At 38.7% G+C, this 20,691-nt stretch overlaps 1 protein-coding gene across 2 annotated transcripts in view; it reads right to left on the reverse strand.

The window, feature by feature from the left end:
• The window catches only part of rassf3 (Ras association domain family member 3), a 77,176-nt gene extending 56,491 nt beyond the window's left edge, over window positions 1-20,685 (reverse strand). Inside the window, exons 1-2 of one of the 2 annotated variants that reach the window (XM_035996260.1) lie at window positions 20,034-20,685; window positions 6,434-6,543 (exon numbers count right to left, since the gene is read on the reverse strand). In XM_035996260.1, the coding sequence (XP_035852153.1) occupies window positions 6,434-6,543; window positions 20,034-20,418 (495 nt within the window). In that variant the 5' untranslated portion in view covers window positions 20,419-20,685. Of the gene's footprint in view, window positions 1-6,433; window positions 6,544-13,250; window positions 13,397-20,033 lie in introns of those variants that run through there. The other variant, XM_035996261.1, reaches the window with a different exon arrangement.
• Window positions 20,686-20,691: the final 6 nt, after the last annotated feature.

Here is a 20,691-nt window from a genome sequence, read left to right on the forward strand (position 1 = left end):
TAATAATAATAATAAAGTACATTAATATATATTGAAAGACTGTTTTACTGAGATTTCAGGATGCGTCTTAAGATCTAAATTAAAGGTATATATGTTGTATTTAACACTCAGTTGTCTCTTGTATTGAATTGCATTGTTTTGTACTCAAAGGTATTTCTTATGTAAAGTCTCCTATGATTGCAACAAGTCCTCCAAACCACATGGGGATATAGGTTTGGTATAGATTTATCAAAGTATTAATCAAATCTGACCTCAACAAACAAAGAAACACACAAACACACCAGAACACACTCCATGGGGAATCCATCACTTTCGCTGACACACTTGAGAGCTTATGACTGTCTCATGGCTGCGTATCATGTTATTATCTCTGTTTCTAGATGTCTCCTCCACCACAAACCACAGACAGACAGATACACAGTGAGAACTGTATGTTATAATGAGGGGACATAGAGGCAGAAATACTGTAAAAAGTCTGCAGAAAATAAACTGATAGGAAACAAGCATCTTTGTCAGAAGAGAATATGAATGTTTCTCTAATGAGAAAATATTTTTTTTCTGTCCTTTAGCTGTTCTGTTAGATCAGTTTAAATGCCAATATAAAAAGTATTATGCAAGTATTTAAAGTGCTAAAACGTGCCAGTCTGTCTACTTCCACTGTGAGTAACAATGTTAATTTTCGTTCATTTGTTTAATTTAAAAAGTAAAGCTGTTGAGATTTTTCATTACACTTCAACAACTTTTATTTTCCCTCCAGGTTTCTGTTTTGTTTTCTAGGGAGCCTCTAAAGGGACATGGGGATTTTTTCTTTCTGGAAGCACGAGATACTTTCTGGTGCGCATGAGAAACGTTCTCTTGGGCACGTGATAGTATCTGGTGCTCACGAGAAACCAATCTGAGTACCAGTCAGAATGGCTGCTGAGGAGGAAGTATTTATCTTCCTGGAAAGGCAATGAAATGTAGCTGATAGCCTCATCAACAAACTTAAAGATGATAAGGTAACTGTTAACCAATTTTATGCTGTGAATGTGAAATATTAACTTTAGCCACATTACGTTAGCATTACTTCCTTAGTATAATTTTGCTAGCCTTAGATTGGTTTCGGCTGAGCATGAGATACTTTCAGATCCTCACAAGAAAAATGTATTGTGCGCACCAGTGGCGTAGGCAGAAATAGTATTTTGGGCGTGCCGGTACAAAAGTGAGTGGGCCATTTTCAAAAAGACGTAGAAGTAGCAAAAAGGACAAACTGAAAAAAACAGCAATTTTACCTTCCAACTGCATTACAACGGCAATAGCAGTACTGTCTACAACATGCTCAGCCAACAAAGCTCAGTCTAAAAAGTTTGTACACAACAATATAGACATAAACCTGTGGATTTTAACCTATTCAGGCTAAAATATATTTGCATCGGCAGAACCAGCAGCATTGGCTCTGCACAGCACTGTTATAAAATTAACCATTTTATTGTACAAAGTGGCAACTAAACATGAACCCAAACAACAGAGAAGGCGTTTACATACTGCATGACATAGAATAGCCTACATCAGACAGAAATCGCACATGTAACATATCCTTATTGCATTCATAACAGCATTGTTGCTTCAGGACTATGGTCAGATCAGCAGCAAATGCGCTACCAGCAGTAAAAGAAAATCAAAGAATGAAAACTTCCAGCCAAGCATTGTTTGAATTATGAAAGATATAATGAAAAGTGGCCAGCAAGGCGCCAAATCTTAGACAGTGTATCGAGTCCACGGCAGTGACAGGATCAAAGAAAACTAAAAACTACGTTACTCACAGATAAGTTATCTTCTTATTTAATGGGGGCAAAACACAAACGCGTTATCATCAGTGTTCACGATTTCTTACTAAATAGGAAGGTTACAAGGTTACTTAAATAATAACGCAAGAAGCATGAAACCCGTTTTACTTAAAGTGGCCATATTATGCTCATTTTCAGGTTCATAATTGTAATTTGAGATTGTATCAGAATAGGGTTTACATGGTTTAATTTTCAAAAAACACCATATTTTTGTTGTACTGCACATTGCTGCAGCTCCTCTTTTCACCCTGTGTTCAGGTCTCTGTTTTAGCTACAGAGTGAGACCTCTCAACTTCTGTAAGATCTTTGTTGTCAGTTGCACATGCGCAGTAGCTAGGTAAGGATTACATGAGCTAGCTAGGTGTTTCTGCAACTTCGGCCTGTACAAGGCCGGATTAGCCAGGAGACTTCTTCTAAACGAGGGCGCACTTCCAACTTTGCATGGAATACCTGCAGAACAGGGACATTTAAGCAGTTCTATACAATTTATTGTGTAGATTAGGGTGAATTTGTGTGTGTTGTAGCAGTGTTTTGCCATTGAGAACGAGCTAGCATGCTAGCGCTAGGCCCCTCGTCTTGGCTAGTTACGTAGAAAGCTGTGCAGATTTTGACCAGCTCACTCGGAGACTGAAGGCAGGACACATTCAGAAACCGTATATCACTCTAAACAGCATGGATGTTTTTTTCAAAGTTTGTATGCGTGTGGAAGCACCAGAAACACAAATTAACACCCCAAATCCCAGAAAAAGTGATTTGTTTCATAATATGGGCACTTTAATGTTACCCCTGTGAGGGCCAGCATTCAAACACACTCCTCTCTCGCTGACAGTGTTGGGCAAGTTACTTCCAAAATGTAATACATTATAGATTACTAGTTACTGTCATTTGAGAGTAATTAGTTATATTACAATATTACTGTCTCTGAATTGTAATGCGTTACACTACTTTTGCATTACTTTTGAGTTACTTTCACCAAAATAACAGGGGAAGTTTGATTTGGCAGCTAGCTTGTGAATTTCACCACCGGATCAATGAAGTCTCCTCTTTATCTACTTTAATACATCATAGATTATTCATATTTTGTATAATTAATATAAATATGCAAAGTAACTAAAGCTATACAAAATAGATAAGTAAAAACGTATAATAGGCAAGTAGGAGAAAATGAAAATACTCAATTAAAAGTACGGCATTGTTGTAAAATGTTTGTTTATAGCACTTCAATAAGAAATTCATGTTGTGTAGTTTAAAACACTCTAAAGGAAATGTTCAATTATAATGTGATTAAAACTCACTATTTACATTATTTACAGTACTTGATTTACAGCTGATTTGTGAAAAGGTAGCCTAAACAACCTTATTTAACAGTAATTTAGTTTCACTGCGAACCGTCACAGGAAGTGCTTTTATTTTGAAGTAGGCTACACGGAAGTTGTCTGTTGTGTAGCCTACTCTTGCTAGCTTACTGAGAAGCAACATGTCCGTCAGGCTCAAGTTGTTCACTTGCAACATATTGAACAGTAAATGGTCACAGTAAAAGACAAGCGCTTTTGGTCGTCATTCGAAGCCATTCCACTACAGGCATAGTTACTCTCCACGGCTGATAAAAATGCAATGATATTTACGTGTAGCAAGCCTCAACATTAATTCCCGACATGTTTATATCTGTCAGCCGCTGACGTACCGTCACCTGTTGGGACATACATGCTGTCCGTACTGTCTCTGGTTCTGACCACGGGAACAGAAACAGGACAGCTCACTTCAACGCAGCGTAATAACTCCTGAAAATAATATCCATCTCGCAAATGTATTTGTCTCTACAGTCATCTCAACCATCGAATACAGCGACAGGGAAATAATACGGCTTTTTTTTTTTTTCCTGTGAAGAAATGTGTTGCGGTGTTGGTGAATTCTTAAAAAAACCAATGCACCACTAAATGTTGCGTTAAAATGCGTTGTAACTCGCGTTACTGAGATTGTAACGAGTATAATATTACCGAAATTTAATTAGTAATGCGTTATATTACTGCGTTACAGCAAAAAGGAATACATTACTGTAATTGCGTTACTTTTGTAACGCGTTACTCCCAACACTGCTCGCTGATGGGCTGTGAGCTCCGCTGGGGAAATGGCTGCACATGCTGCAGAAAAGCTTGTCCTTATTTACACTGTATTCCATCCAAGAAAACTGTCCATACCACTTTAAAGAGAAGCCATTGTTGTTGCGGTAACTTTTAACAGTACATTGCTTAACGCATCCATGGTACATTGTCTAAAAAGCCAGCTAGCTAACGTTAGCTGCTGAAGGCAGCCCAGAGAGTCTGCCTGGTGTTACCATAGCATCCACCTACGTTCCAAGGCTTCCTAATTGTTTGATCCTTATTCTATCGTTTAAACAGTTTTGTTTTAATCAGAAGAAAAGACACATTAAACACACACAACTAGTTCTGTTACTATTTCTTTTTTTACATGCATTTGAATATTTTTCATAACAAAACGTATTTTGATCAAACTTGGCTGGACAGGCCAGTGAGTAAAGTGGGCGGGCCAGTGCCGCCCCGGCCCATTATTGACTACGCGCCTGGTGCGCACCAGACAGTATCTTGTGCTTACCAGCAAAAAAATCCCCATGTCCCTTTAGGGGCTCCGTAGTTTTCTAATATTTTTTTAGTAGTAAAAGTATTTGTTGCTCTGATAAGTTCTAAAAAAAAAATACTCTCTGTGCACTTCTAAGAACATCCATACATACATCTATACAGTACAAAACTGAAATGTCTGTGGGAAGGCTTGACAGCTCTCTGGCCACATGTCCTGCAGATACACTGATACACATCTGCACACACACACACACAAACACTCACTCTCTCACACACACACACACACACACACACACACACACACACACACAACCAAAATGCATCCAGCTGCAAACACACCAAAACTGTATTTTTATGAAATAACTGACGCAAACTAAAAAACCCACAGCACTACTCAGCACTATCCGAGTGTGTGTGTGAGTGTGTGATCAGCACTGGTTAGAAATGTGCTGAGCTAATCCTCCCCAGGCTGGCTGAAACAACCACACACAGATTGAACCAAGTGACGGCTGACAAATACGTTTTGTTAATGAAGGTCCTCACAAGTATCATGATTCAAATGTTTACCGGAATGTGATCGTGTTACACATCCTGTGACTGTTTCCTATGAGGGAAATAACTCCAGAAACACAAACACACACACTGTTAAAGTCACTGAAGCACTACAGAGATACAGATGTATAATATCATAATACAGTCTAACACGAACCAGACCTGATACACACCCAGCTGTCTTCTAGGAATTACACACCCACACACACACACACACACACCCACACACACACACACACACACGCCATTCTTGGTGAGTAACGCATTATGGGTGTACCGACTTGGGGTCCAAAGATTTATTGAAGCAGAATGGAATTTGAAAACACACTGAAACACACATTATCATCTTACTATGTTCACATTCATGACACACTGATTATTTCTTTGTGTTTTGGCAGATCAGACAGAAATCTTAACAATTGAGAAGCTGAAAGTAGGGAATGTTCGGCATTTTTGCTTAAAAAACGAGTTAAAAGACTCATTGATTATCAAAACCAGTTAATTTCCCATTGATCGTGTAATTGATTAATCCGCTAACTGTCTCAGCTCTTCGTGGTTGCATTGTGGTTTTGCCTTTAATTGGTGTCGCTTACACACACATCATAATGTAAATCATATACTAGTGTTTTATATGACGTTCTAAGAATTGTCATTTAATTACACCTAAATGCCTATTTTTAGTTTTTCTTACTGTTTTCAGTATTTGTTGCAGAAAAAGCCCATTCCACATAGAGTAGACATTATTCTGAAGAAAATACTTCACAGTTATTCTAATCAATGTGGCTGCATACTGCCTGTAATGCCGGCCAAGTAGAGGTAAAAACAAACCACGGAATTCACCAGCAGGTAAAATGTTTGACTACAACACTATCTTGTGGTGATGTAATGTACTACAATCTGAGTTTTCTAAATTACAAAGTGGTGAGAATGAAATTTAAACTGATCCTGAACCAGGTTTAACCACAAATACATATGATATGATATGCTTAAATAATAAGGGTGTTATTGACCCAAAATTCAGACTTGGTTTTACATGTTATTATATACTATCATACAGTATATACAGTATATTTATACAGCAATTTTACATTTTACATTTTGTTTTGTCAACAACTGTTTCCAAACTCAAGAATTACATTTTAATCTCAACTTTAAACCTGAGAGAAGAGAAGTGCTTAGAGAAAACAAATGGATATTTGAACATTTACTACATCTGCTGAGGAAGAGCATGCGAAACGATCAAAAGCTCAACTACTAATTGGACCTCATGGTCAAATAGCCTACTATTTAAATATGACTCTTGCTCAGAAGTTTATGAGGTGCAAAAGCGTCTTATTAACGATATTTAGAGCATCATGAGACACTAAAATGCTCCCATCAAAGATACAATGATAATATCACACACACACACACACACACACACACACACACACACACACACACACCGTGTGTACTCACATGTGGCGGTGTGTTGTTGTTGAGCTGGTCCTGACTGATGGCTGAAGCTGCAGGATGACAGTCCAGTGACACTCGGCCCCGACAGCCAGTGTGACACGCGTACTTACAACCTGCAGAGACATGAATTGATCAATGGAGTCATTGATTGATTCACCGATTGTAAAACAAGGAAAGGAAAAGGTTTATCTTAATGACACGTTTTTAAAGTCATGCGTGAAGTACGTGCAGGTGTGTGTGTCTGTAACGTATTATGTAAATACTCTTGATATCGACAGTCTGTCAGTTGAGGTCAGAGTTCCCACTTGCAAATGAAAACCAACAACATGCAAATTCTGTCACATGGAGGAGAAAAATGTTTCAATAAAAGGTCATGTGGGATATGACCTGTATTACAGTACATTAAATCACAAATAACTCCAATTTAGTTTTTCTCCTGCCAGAATTTTTAGAATCAAACTGGATTTATTGCCAAATAGGTTTTCACATATAACGAAATTGCTCTGATATTTTGGTGCATAACAGTCAAAATAAACATAGTAAGAAAAAATAATCAAACAAGTACAGCATAGGTCAAGAAGAATCATAAATATAAAATAGAAATCTACAATAAAAATATGTCAAATATATCTGTTTTAAAACAAAAAGAGCTGTACAGTGTTTAAAATAAAGAGGATAGAATACAAATATATAATGTGCAAATGTTTGTTATGAAGAATATATCCAACAATATCATCAATAATGATAATATATATATTGATATGCAGACACAGTTGCTTATTTTTAACAGATAGACTGTATTTAATATAATTGTGATGTATTCTAGATGAAGATACATTAAATAGGTTTGAATATGGCACACTTGCATTAACAACCTGCAGTCTAAAACCTGCAACTGCTCATAAATGAAAAGCTAATTCTGAGCTTACAGGCCAGAACATGAACATAAATACAGTTTTCTGGATCTTAAAGGCCCCATATTGTAAAAAAAAACACCACCCCACAACAACTGATTTCCATGTCTTTTTTGATTATAAAGCAGGTTGTGCTATATAAATACTGTGAAAGTATCAAAACGCTCAGTCCACAGAGAAATGCAGATAGTTGATATTCAGAAACTGTGCCTTTAAACGAGCCGTCAGGACTTTCATACAGTTGTGATGTCACAACTATACCATATATAGGTAGAAAGTGCCGCTATAGTGCCGTTACAGCCATTCCCCGACTGCAATGACGGTGCAGAGACTCCAAGAGCGCAGATTAGGAAGACCCGGTGTCACTACCCGATGGGAGTCAAATGCAGATGTGAATTGCGCCGTCTGTGTCATACTGAAATTTGTGAAATCCATAAAATAATAAACTTTTCTCATTACAAACAATAACAGAAGATGGAAATCATTTCAAAAATGTTTTAGCTATCTATGATTGTTTGATTGCTAGTTAGCACAAAACGCCATTCAAGTGACAGCCTTTGTTGTGTTTGATTGCTAACTTGTAGCCAGCAGTGAACGAACTTCGTTATGTAGGTCCATTTTTATTGTATTGACATTACAGAAGTCTCTCGTTAGCAGGTTCTTGTAGGCTACTTCAGCCTCTAATCAGGGATCATGCTGTGAAAATGTGATGCCTTACACTAAATAATAAATTACTGCTATGTCGCAAAGTGACGCATGCGCAACTCACATCTGCACTCGACTCACATTGGGTAGTGACACCCGAAAATGCTGACCAATCAGAGCAGACAGGGCTTTTTCTGGAGGGGTCTTAAAGAGACAGGCGCTAAACAGAGCGTTTCAGACAGAGGGTGAATACAGGTATTCAGACAGACAGTATGAGATTTTTTTAATTATTAAGTTAATGTTTTTTTTTTAAACATTAATGCATGTAAACATGTACAGTATCAACCTGAAAATGAGCCTGATATGGGACCCATAAAATTACTGAACAATCAATAAATAAAGCAATAATAAAAATGGTCAGAGAAATGTTGGGAGATAACATCAACACTTCTTGCAGAAAATATGCAGAACTTTTAGTAGTTCTACACTGTAGTATTGCTACTTATACTTGAGTAAACTATGTGAATATTTCTTCTCTAATCATGTGAATCTATCACAACATACTGATATTATCACAATATTAATTTGTCCACATTGCCCACCCTTAGGTCCTTAATTATTACTTCTATTCTATCAGACATGCTAACACACGCGCACACACACACAGAGACACACACACACACACACACACACACACACACAGGCCAGAATCCAGCAACACCATGAAGTATTGAAACACTGAAGGGAATGCGTTCCCTACCTGGTGACCTCTTTCTCACTTGCTGTCCGACTTTATCCGACAGTTTGCACATGGCTGCTCCCATCTCCCATCTTCATCTTACGCACAACTTAACATCTTCCACACGCACAAACACACACAGTCTCACTGCAGTCTTTTTCAGTGTCTCTCGCCCGTGTTCTACTCTACATTCAGCCTCTATCAGACTTCAGATGCTGATTTGCGTAGAGCCACCACTCTCTCTGTTTCCCTGTCTGTGTTGTTGTGCTGAGTGGGTGATTTAACAGTCAAATGGAGGCCACAGTGTGATGGACACAGACAGGGAGAGGAGGGGTGCTGCTGCTGCTGGTGGATGCAGGACTGCTGACTCAGTCATCCACAGTCACTCTCTCTTTCTCCTCTCCACTCTGTTTCTCTTTGCTCACTTACGTAGCTTGTTATGACTACTGTGTCTCCCCAGTTTCCTGCGGTCACTCTCTCTCTCCATTCATCCGTTCACCCTCTCATCTTTTTTGACAATGAACTTGATCCACAGATCCCATGTGCATACTGCATGGGTTTTTATTTTTGGATGAGTCATCAGTCGGTCAGTGAAATATCTCAACAACTGTCAGATGGATTGTCATGTAATTTTGTACAAACATGTATGATCCCCAGAGGATGAATCCTACTGACTTTGGTGATCCGCTGACTTTTCATCTTGTGTTCACCATGAGGTTGACTTTTCTGGTATTGAGTGAACAATCGTTGGATGGATTGCCATGAAGTTTAGTACACACATTCATGTTTTCCTCCAGATGAATTGTAGTAATGTCTAGCGCCATCATCAGGTCAAAATCTTAATTTATCTGTTTGTCACAAAACCTCAACAGGTCCTCCAAACCATATGACCATAGAGGTCCTTTATTCCAACCTTTTAAAGGAACACGCCGACTTATTGGGACTTTAGCTTATTCACCGTAACCCCCAGAGTTAGACAAGTCGATACATACCCTTCTCATCTCCGTGTGTGTTGTAACTCTGTCTGACGCCCCCAGCGCTAGCTTAGCCTAGCACAGATCCTGGAGGTAACCGGTTCCAACTAGCCTACTGCTCCGAATAAGTGACAAAATAACGCCAACATGTTCCTATTTACGTGTTGTATAGTCACAGGGTGTACAAATAACAAGGTCATATGAGACACAGACATCTTCTAACCGTATAGAAACTGGGAACTATATTCTCAAAAAGGAGAAGCACTGCTACTTCTGTTACTTGGGTGGAGTGATTTGCTAGCAGCACCTGAAGCCCTGTGGTGAGAAGCAGAGAGTTCGCCTGGAGTTCACTCAGAGTTGGAGTAATAGAGTCAACAATTACTAGATAGTAAAAGCATAGTGACCTTGTTATTTGTACACCCTGTGACTATACAAATCACAACATGTAAATAGGAACATGTTGGAGTTATTTTGTCACTTATTCGGAGCAGTAGGCTAGATGGAACCGGTTACCTCCAGGATCTGTGCTAGGCTAAGCTAGCGCTGGGGGCGTCAGACAGAGTTACAACACGTACAGAGATGAGAAGGGTATGTATCGACTTATCTAACTCGGGGTTACGGTGAATAAGCTAAAGTCCCAATAAGTCGGCGTGTTCCTTTAATATCAGGGTGTCTGCAGATTTCTGGTCAAATTTAAGAACTTTTCAATACCATAATGAATGAAATTTAAGACTTTTGTCAACAACTAAGGCCTATATTCCATTTATTCCAAGCCAAGTATCGCTAAACTTGCACTTCCCCATAGCTGAGAATAAAATTCGTTTTATGTCTGTGGTACAATCCCAAAGAGACTCGCGCTAATAACATGAAAGCTGATTGGCTGCAATATAAGTTGCATGTTGGTCTCATTTGTAGTCATAATACAGCAAAATTATATTTGGACTAACGAAAGAAAGAGCTAACATACCACGGAATACATTTCACAAATATGTGCAAGTTTGTTCTCCTATTTCTTCTACAAATTTTCGGAACATTACATCATGGATCTGTATCTGAAAGCTTATTCTTTCTGCTGCTTTTCTCTTCTTCATTCTCCTCCGTTCTTCCTCTCCGTCTCTCTCTGCTGTCTCTCAGGGATAAAAGCTTTCCTCAGACGCCAACAATCGATCAGACTCAATCAGAGGAAAGATACACAAACTCTTTAACCTTTTATGCTTTTACTGTAGAGAAAAGATTTCATGTACAGAGTACACAGACTAGAGGTTTGAAGAGGAGGGAATTATTTTATGTGTTTTGATTGTTAGATTGATAAATGAATTAAATGGTGAACAGAAACTAAACCTGACATGTTAACAGCATATGATGGTATGTTCAATAAATAATGCATGTTTGGTACGACTTGCTATAATGATATTCCTTTTAGGAGGTATAAATCTGAACCCTCTATTAAATATAAATATTAAGCTCCTTTTATTAGGATGAATAACAAACTAAAACATTGAGATTTACAGGTGAATGTATGTATGAATTAAATTGACTGATTAATGATAAATGTGTCATCAAATAACAGAAATTGCATCAAAATCTCATAATTTTCATTTTGTAAAATGGAAAACAAAAGAAATGTTTAAAAAACATTGTTAATATTAAATCATGAGAATCAGTTTGACATAATATCCAGTTTTCAGTTTTTAGCTTAATTTGTGTGTTTGTTAGTTTGTTTTTGCTTTGCATACATGAAATAAGCATACGTGAATTGTTTATATATATTATATAAAACTACAGTTGTTAGTAGTAACGCTGGTGAATTTATAAAATTGACAGATGCAGCCAAAACAACAATTGCCTCTGCACCAGCAGCCTGAAAATCACCACACAGAGGGCTCTTATTGTGAAACAATCACCACACAGAGGGCTCTTATTTTGAAACTCAGCAGGATTTCAGCAGGTCAAAGGTCAGAAACCACACACTGGACAGACTCAACAGTTTTTTCTCCTGCGTGTGAAACGGATTTTGTTTTTAGCACAGGCTCTCTAATCAGGTCGGTGTGTGCAGAGAGCAGCACAATGGAGCTCCATCTCCATTAACACTCGCCTGCGGAAACACATACTCCATCCCACCACACGGCCACAGGTCAAAGGTCATAGTCGGCTAGAGCGCTGCCAAGTTTGGCCCGTGCTCCCTTTGTTTTGGACCACCATGGCATTTGACATGCTCATGCTTATTCTCCTATTATTTTGAAAGTGCCGTAAAATCCTTAAAGTAATGACTATGAAATGTACATTTTGTGCAGCTAAAAAGTACATAATCTGAGTTTTACAGCAATGTAAAGTACAATGTCGGTAAACTGCTCTATTAAATTAAAGTTTGTTTAATCTACGACAAATTACATGAATTACGGTATTCTTCAACATCAATATTTATTTTTTGGCCTGTGGCCTTCCATCCAGATACATTTTGGCCCCTCAAATGAAATAATTTGGGCACCTCTGCTCTATACTAAATTAAGCGCATTTCAAGCAGCGCCATGAAACGGTACACGCTTCCTGTTTCCTAAATGGCCGTGGCATTGTTTGAAAGTGTAGTGAACGTCGTGTGGATGGATGAAAAGTTTTATTTGTATACTTTGTTAATATTTTCTTTTGCTAACGTTAGATATTTACAGAGCTAAAAGACATATTTAGCATTACAGAGATTAGTTTGTTAGGGCGTTCCCAAACGTTAGTTGACGTTGGGGGGGGGGACTGTGTTGGTAGATCTCGCGAGAGTTTGGTCCTGATACAGAAACAGGTCTCAAACTAAGTTTATTTTCTCCTGATGTGTCCGTCTGAAAAATGCCATTTTAGTGTCAGAATGTTCTGGAGATATGTGGCTTGTGAAGAATGGGTCCAATATTTACTTTAGTGACTATGACTGTGTGTGTGTGTGTGTGTGTGTGTGTGTGTGTGTGTGTGTGTGTGTGTGTGTGTGCGCATGTGTGTGTGGACAGGTGTTTGCTGAATACAGCAGCCATCTGTTCTTTTCTGTTTCTTAATAATGTGTCTTTCTTTCCTCTTTTTCTTCCTGGTGTTTTATCATGTAATAAGACTTGAGCAGGTCAGAATAAATACAATTATCATATTACCACAACACACACACACACACACACACACACACACACACACACACACACACACACACACACACACACTTCAGTCTACACGGTCAATTAGACACACTTACTAAAAAGCTGCAGACACAATGTATGCGACACTTGAGATCAAATCTAATATAGTAGCAAAAAAAATTAAACTTGTTTTTCAGCCAGACATTTTTAATATTTTGTTCCTACATGTAATATTTTTTAGTTTCATGCTGCCACAGAACCCTTGTTCAGCTCACTTTACAGTAAACACTGTCACCTCTTGGTCTCTTGGTTTCCACATACGGGAAGAGAAAAGAAAAATAGGGGAACAATTGCAAATAAGCTGCTAATTATAAGGAAGGACAGACAAAATCTTCCCTCCTGGAGTCAAAGCCCAGTCGGCATCACACACTCAGGACTCACCGGAGTTCCTCCACAGCAGACTGACTTCCACTCGTCCGGAGCGTCGCATCACTTTTGGAAAGCGATAGAAAAATCTCGACACTCTCCTCAACGTTTTGCCAAAGTTTTTGGCAAGGCCCATTGCTCAGCACACACACACACACACACACTATCCCTCTATCAACCACACACACACAAATACACACACTGATACAGAATCCAGATGACAATTTAAATCCAGGGATAACTCAATGCATATCCAAAATCATCCTTCACTGTCACCCATGATGTCTCTCTCTCTCTCTGGCTCTGCTGCAGGTCTAAACTGGTCCCTCCCCTCACACACGCTGACCTCCATTTGCCTGCTGTCCCTTGTTTGTTCAGTCGCTGTGACAGTTTGGCTCCACAGAAGACAAGATACACTCATCTGTGGCAGCTGACACACACACACACACACACTGTAGGCAGCTTTAGTATTTTGCACAATGGTTCAAAATGAGCTTCTGTCCTCTGTGATAAACTACGCTACAACGTGAAACTCTCTTTTTCTTGGCTTTATGATGGTTGGCTGGTTTTGGCCTCTTATTTAAAAAAGAATATGACCTGCTCTCATTAATATATTATTATGTTAAACACTCAATTTCTGCTCATGTTTGTTTGTTTTACAATCTTTTTGAATCAAACATACAAGCATTTGTTTTGCTCTTCTTACCGTGACAGGCAGACGTGGAAGGAGTATGATCTTGTACTTAAGTAAAGGTATCAATACCACAGTGTAGAAATACTTACAAGTAAAAGTACTGCATTTAAAATCTCATTGAAGTTAAAGTACAAAAGTATTTGCATCCAAATATACTTAAATGTGCTAAAAGTAGAAGTACACATTATGCATACTGACCCATTTTATAAAAATATATACAGTATATATTAATAAAACAATTTATTAGATAATTTATATTTTGTATTAATAATCTGAATCTGCAAAGTAACTAAAGTTATCGAATAAATGTAGTCAAAGTAAAATATTTGCCTCCAAAATGTAGTGCAGTAGAAGTCTAAAGTAGCAGGAAATGGAAATAATCAAGTAAAGTAACTCGCGATCGGAGTTAAGCACAGTACTTGAGTTACATTCCACCACTGCAGTCCTAGAGGAAACGCTCAATATGTATTTGTATATACTGTATATTCATAGCAGTCCTTTTTGTGATGAACATTAATGCCCACAACACAAACATGGTGGATAAAACAAAGTGACCATTTTGGGTCATTTAAAATGAAATAAATGACCCATTTATTTACTGTTTTATGTGAAAATGACAAAACTCAGATGAAATTCAACAGAACCAGGGAGCAATTAGAGATCCTAAACGCTTTCTAATGAACACACACACACACACACACACACACACACACACACACACACACACACACACACACACACACACACACACACACACACACACACACACACACACACACACACACACACACACAGTGTATCTGTTACAACACTAAACCCCGTCAGACAAAGAAGTCTCTGTGGCAGGTTTCTGTTTCTTCATCATGATGAGAGACACAAAGAGACGAGAGAGAGAGAGAGAGAGAGAGAGAGAGAGACAGAGAGAGAGAGAGAGAGAGAGAGAGAGAGAGAGAGAGAGTGTCCAGGAAGTGTCCTTATCCAGTCTCATCTGACCCACTTTGAGACACACATTGATGTAAAGTGAACAACTTGGTTTTCTTCAGTATCAGTGTCCACATCATTTCCTCAAGTACTGTGCTTAAGTACTAGTAGTATTGTACTTTTGTGTACTCCACTACAACCTTAAACAACTACAACAGTAAAATCCTTATTTTACATTAATGCATAAGAAATAATAATCTAATGATATAATATATAATAGTGTAACGGTCACAGGGGACATTTTTTATACTTGTAATTCATTTGAAGTAAAGTTTCTTGATTATACTTACATACTTCAATGCAGGACTTTTAGTTGTAACTGAGTATGTTTACAGTGTGTTTTTAGTACTTCTACTTTAGTAAAGGGTCTGAATACTTCCTGCACCACTGGAATATATTTCATTGTGTTGTCATCCTGAGGGGCCATTGCTATTCAAATTCAACTAAATATGTGATGTGATGATTAAACACAGAAACTTACTGAACAAGCTAAAATAAAACAGGCACTCATTAGAGGCGATCAATACGTCAGCATGGCGGATATTATTGGCTGACTTTAGCTTGTCAAAGATGTGTCCGTATCGACGTATAAGTCGGCAGGTAAGTATAAAGAAATATGTATGTGTTCATCATCAAACCGATTCTCCATTACGTAGTTTGTCCACCAGAGACCACTGACAACAACAACAACAACAACAACAACTGTAAAATGTGCATATCTTCTCATCTTGGTTCTTCAAACACTACATTTAAGTAAGATTTTAATACAACCGGAGCACATTGCATACCAGAAATCTATTGGGTGTAAATCTGATGTCTAATCTGTGTAGTTTGGACACATTCTTCCAAAGAGAAAAGCTGCAAAGGACCTCTTCCTCGAAAAATAAAAAAAATAGGCAGAACCTGGCAATGCTTTATTTTACAGGTTTTTCCTGGAAAAAAATAAGTAATTGGGTACTAATTTATAGGTAAAATAGAAAATGTTTCTTCCAATTCATAACACAACAGAGAGATTGTTATAGTGATTGTGCTACATTTAAAGCATCACCAAAGCACTTTTCCTCTTTGGTCCCCCTACAGGTGGGAAGCGGAATTGTCCATTATGTCTCATTCGAACTACAGATCCGCTACCCGATCTGGCAAACTTGCATAGTGCGGTTATAGCCGATAGAGGGCCGCAAAGCGAATGCAGAAGTGCCGTTCACCCTGTTACGAGTTGATGAACCACTGAAACGATTTTGGAAACATTATTTTAAGGTACAAAAGAATCTTTGGTGTTGCTTTAAGTCATCATTTGTAATCGTTTGTTTAAGATATGTACTTGTTAAAAAACTAATCAACCACAATATTGTTATCAGATTTTTTTAAACTCTCAAAAATCGATATCGTTCAGCCTCAAAGATCCCACATTGGTCTGGCTTTTCATTGTGGGTTTTTGTTGATCAACGCACTCAAATTAGAGAATTTCACCGACAAAATGGTCCAGTGGAAGCTAGTGGTGTATCAATACATTGATCTGGATCGATACATCGATTCAATGCTCAACGATCCAATATCATCGATGCAAGTCAAGTTTTTAAAAAATATCGATACATAGATATCATCTTTAAGATGTGCCTTTATATTGAAATTCCCGCATTATATTTATTCTTTTTTATTAAAAACAATGTGTTTGTTTTTCATTCAAATATCTGGAAGAGCTTAGTAATAAAACTGTCAAATCATATGTATTTGTTTATATAAATAGAACATGTGTTTATGTTAAATGGGCATATGATATTGTCTCATATTGATCGCAGGCCCCTGAATTTAATCAAATCAAAGTCATAATATGGCAAACTTTGTGATATCAGCAAATTTCATATCGTTGTCCAAAGACATGATATAAAACTTGTGATTCACATCCCTAGTGGAAGCCAGAATCAGATGTATATCTTTAAATCAACCAAAAATATGAAATCTTCATGATGTAACCTGGGTCAGTTCAACCTGTTTGTAGCATGAGAAATTAATTTTTAAAAGAAATAACTGAGCTGCTGTTGCTCAACTGACTTATAAGTGACTGTTTTATGTGCGTTAATAAGTGAACTAGTGACCCGCTGTCCTCTGCAGAGAGCGACAGGACAGTAGCAACAACATGCTTCACTCCTTACTCCGAAATATTATTCTTGTTCTTTTGGAAATGTTGTTGACATTCAGGTGGGCCTTTAACAAGCTTCCTAAGTGGCAATCAACTGCATTTTAAATGAGCGTGCACACTTAATATATACACACACAGTCTATCAGTAGTGCTGGTAAAATGCACTCATTGTGCAAGCATATTGTCTGTAAGCATAATGAGGTTAAAAGGCTAGAAGACTAACAGCTTGAAGGCTGTGTCAGCCTTGTTTTAGTGTTTTATATTTTCTATATGACTTGTTGCTGTATGTTTTTGTGTGTTTTAGCCCAAAAATAATACAGTAGATAAATGAAGTAGCTTTATAGTGTGTTCCATTTGTACTCGAAACTCGGATTTTCCGAGGTCAAAGTCGGAAACATGCCCCCTGACCTCGGATTTCCGAGCTCGGAACTCGGGCAACCACCGAGTACCACGAGCTAACAATCCAACATGGCTGCCACGTGCATCAACAGTTGTGAAAGCTGTAGCTGTAGTAACGTGTTATTTGTGTCTCACTAAATCAGTACACGCAGCACCGTCCATCTTCTATCTGTGGACAAAGCTGTTACGCATGTATGCACAAAAAAACAGCGTAATGCGTTGTTATACACTGGCATTGCTAACAATGGCTAACATGGCTATTGTAAAATTTTAAATGTAAATGGGACGCGTTCAACTCGGGTGTGACGTCATTCCCAGCTTCGGCTTCCGAGGTAAATGGAACGCACTATTACTCCCTGCCAAACTTAATGAACTTTTCTGAGTATTTTAGACAAAAATGTACTTTCCCCCCATAAAAACTGTAAAAAAGGGGTGCCCTGGTAGCTCACCTGGTTGAGCGTGCTCCCCATCATGTACTAGGGCTCAGTCCTCACCACAGTGTCCTATTTGTCCTATCAATAAAAGGCCAAAAAGCCAAAAAAAAATGTTTACAAAAAAAGACTATCTAGAATCATTCTTAAAAACCCAGCGTGTGTTATATGTGTAAACTCCTCTTCAGTGTGGCCAGTTAGCTCAGAGGGTACAGCGGGCGCACATATGCAGAGGTTTAATCCTTGACGCAGAAGGTCCAGGGTTTGAGTCCGACCTGTGACGGTTTTCCTGCATGTCTTCCCCCTCTCTCCCCTTTCATATCTCAGCTTTCCTATCCAATAAAGGCAGAAATGCCCCCAAAAAAAACAAAAAAACTCATTAATATAAAAAAAAACTCCTCTTCATGTCAATATAAACCCACCCACAAAAACGATTATAGAGGATATATCCTCTTTGTCCTCAGTTGTAAATTAAATATCATGGGGGATAAAAAGGTAAAATAATACTTTCACTCAAAGCTGTTTTGTGGCAGACATCATCAGGTATGACAGAGATTCTTCTTTGCTGTTGTTCACATATTTAAATCACGTTTAAAGCTACAGGTCAGGTCAGGACAGGTAAAGAAAAGAAGGAAGTAAGAGAAAAAGATGAAAGAATAGTGTTAAAAAAAAATCTTGATAGGGAAGTATTATTGAAAATCTTCAGAGTCTTATTTCCATTACAACACAAACAAAACAAACGCACCATGGCAGCCTCAACACATTAGGAAGGAGAGCCTTTTTTTCTGTTTTTCCTCTTTGTATTGTTTGGCAAACAGAAGTGTACACAGAGGGAGGACCAATTTGTACTCGAAGAGACATTTACGTTTGTTTCCTTTTAGACCTGAACCGGTCCGTCTGCATTACCTGCCCTGCCTACAGTAGGCTACATGTCATCCACAGCATTCAAACATGTGGTCTTACTGCATGGCAGAGGGTGCTACCAAAAATGTCTATGCTACTTTGAAAAGAACTTATTTAAATGATTTATGTTTTCTTAAAAGTCTTTGAGGTCAGTCGATACAAAAACAACACAAAACAAGAGTGTGCAGCAAAGCAAGGTGACTTTTTCTGGATCTTTCTTGACTCTATAAACCCAAATACCTCCAAATATGCTTTCATAAAGGTATCATATTTGGTCCTGCTTTACAGAAAACCTTTTAGGAAAACTATCTAATGATAGCTCCTTTGATGGACATAAGATGAGGGCTGAAAAAGCAGCACATCCTAACATTCAGGAAGCTGAAACCATTATGGTTGGGGTTTTTGTCCTGATATCCTGACATAAACAGCAATATAGCTGCCGTTTATTGTTTATACAATCTATTTAGTTGGAGGACCAAAGTGAAATGTTTTAAAATTTGTATAATGATATTGTTTCAGCTCTGAATAACATACTTCTAAACTAAAAAGGTGAGCCTGGGTAGCTCCCCTGGTAGAGTGTGCGCCCCATATACAGAGGCTCAGTCCTCGCCACAGCGGGTTTAATTACGACCTGCTGCATGTCATTCCCCCTCCCTCTCCCCTTTCATGCCTAAACTGTCCTGTCAAATAAAGGCCTAAAATGCGAGAAAAAAATAAGGCGAGTTATTAAATAAAAAAAAAGCAGCCAAAGATCAATTGGGTTTACTCACTGCCAGGTAAGCCCTGAGGTCACCAACCAAACTCTGTGCAATTTTTAAAGTATTTTAAGAAATCACTCAAATCCACTATTTGCCATTTTACTTTTGTAATTTTAATATTTCTTGTATTCCCTTCATTATGGCCTGGTGCCTGGTATTTAATTCTGTTGGAGAATACTGACTTATTTTCATATTGAAGTCATTTATTTAGTTTTTCCCCATAAATAGTCAAATGTCATCTAAAGAAATATTAGAATCATTCTTAAAAACCCAACATGTGTTTTGTGGTTTGGATACTTATTAAGGATTAATTTAAAAAACACTTTATTGATGTTGCATTTACAGCCATTAAATATAACATTTCCATTTAAATTGAACCTACACACCCTAATTTGTTTATGATCATGAAGAACAAGGTATGAGTCTTCCTCTGAAGGGGCTCCTCATATTGAGAGTCCTCCCTCCACCCCCACACACCACCTTCAGACTCACCTGTACAGGTGAGACCATGCTGGAAGATGTAGTTACAACAAACATCACACCAGGTGTCCTCGCCACCGGGCTCGAAGGTGTGTCCCTCCCCGGACTCCTCTTTCACCCTGGGGTCCCTCTCTCCGGGGGAGAAGATGGTCCTCACATCGGGAGCTCTGAACCCCTTTTTTCTGCTGCGAGCTGGCCCTCCACCGTGACCCTCCATCCCGTTCCTGCCGGCTCCTGGCTCGCCGTTTCTCCCCTCATGGCTGGGGGAACCCGATGGCTTCACCCCTGAGTGGCCTCTCTCACTCCAAGCCGCCTCCAGACTGGCCGGTTGAGGCGACAAGTTACGCCGGACAGCTCTCACAACCACCGCGCCCTTGTTGGCCTTAGAGATCCGCATTTTAGCGCCCGGCGGCGGCCAAGTAGCCTTCGGTGCCTCGCTCTGTGTACCGGGGTATTGATTGATATGAACAGTTCGTACGATTAATGGTCATCCGTGACCGAAGAGCGCGTGGGCACGTATTTCCTACCCTGGTGAACGACGTTAGACATTACGCACACTCCTCATACTTCGCTGCGTTACAAGTCGGTGGAGGTGTATTAACCACTGACTGAGCTACAGGTGAGACGTCATTGATGACACCGACCGATGAGCCGTGTCATCCTGGCGCTC

Source organism: Sander lucioperca, chromosome 20, assembly GCF_008315115.2.
Source record: "Sander lucioperca isolate FBNREF2018 chromosome 20, SLUC_FBN_1.2, whole genome shotgun sequence".
NCBI classification, from domain to species: domain Eukaryota; kingdom Metazoa; phylum Chordata; class Actinopteri; order Perciformes; family Percidae; genus Sander; species Sander lucioperca.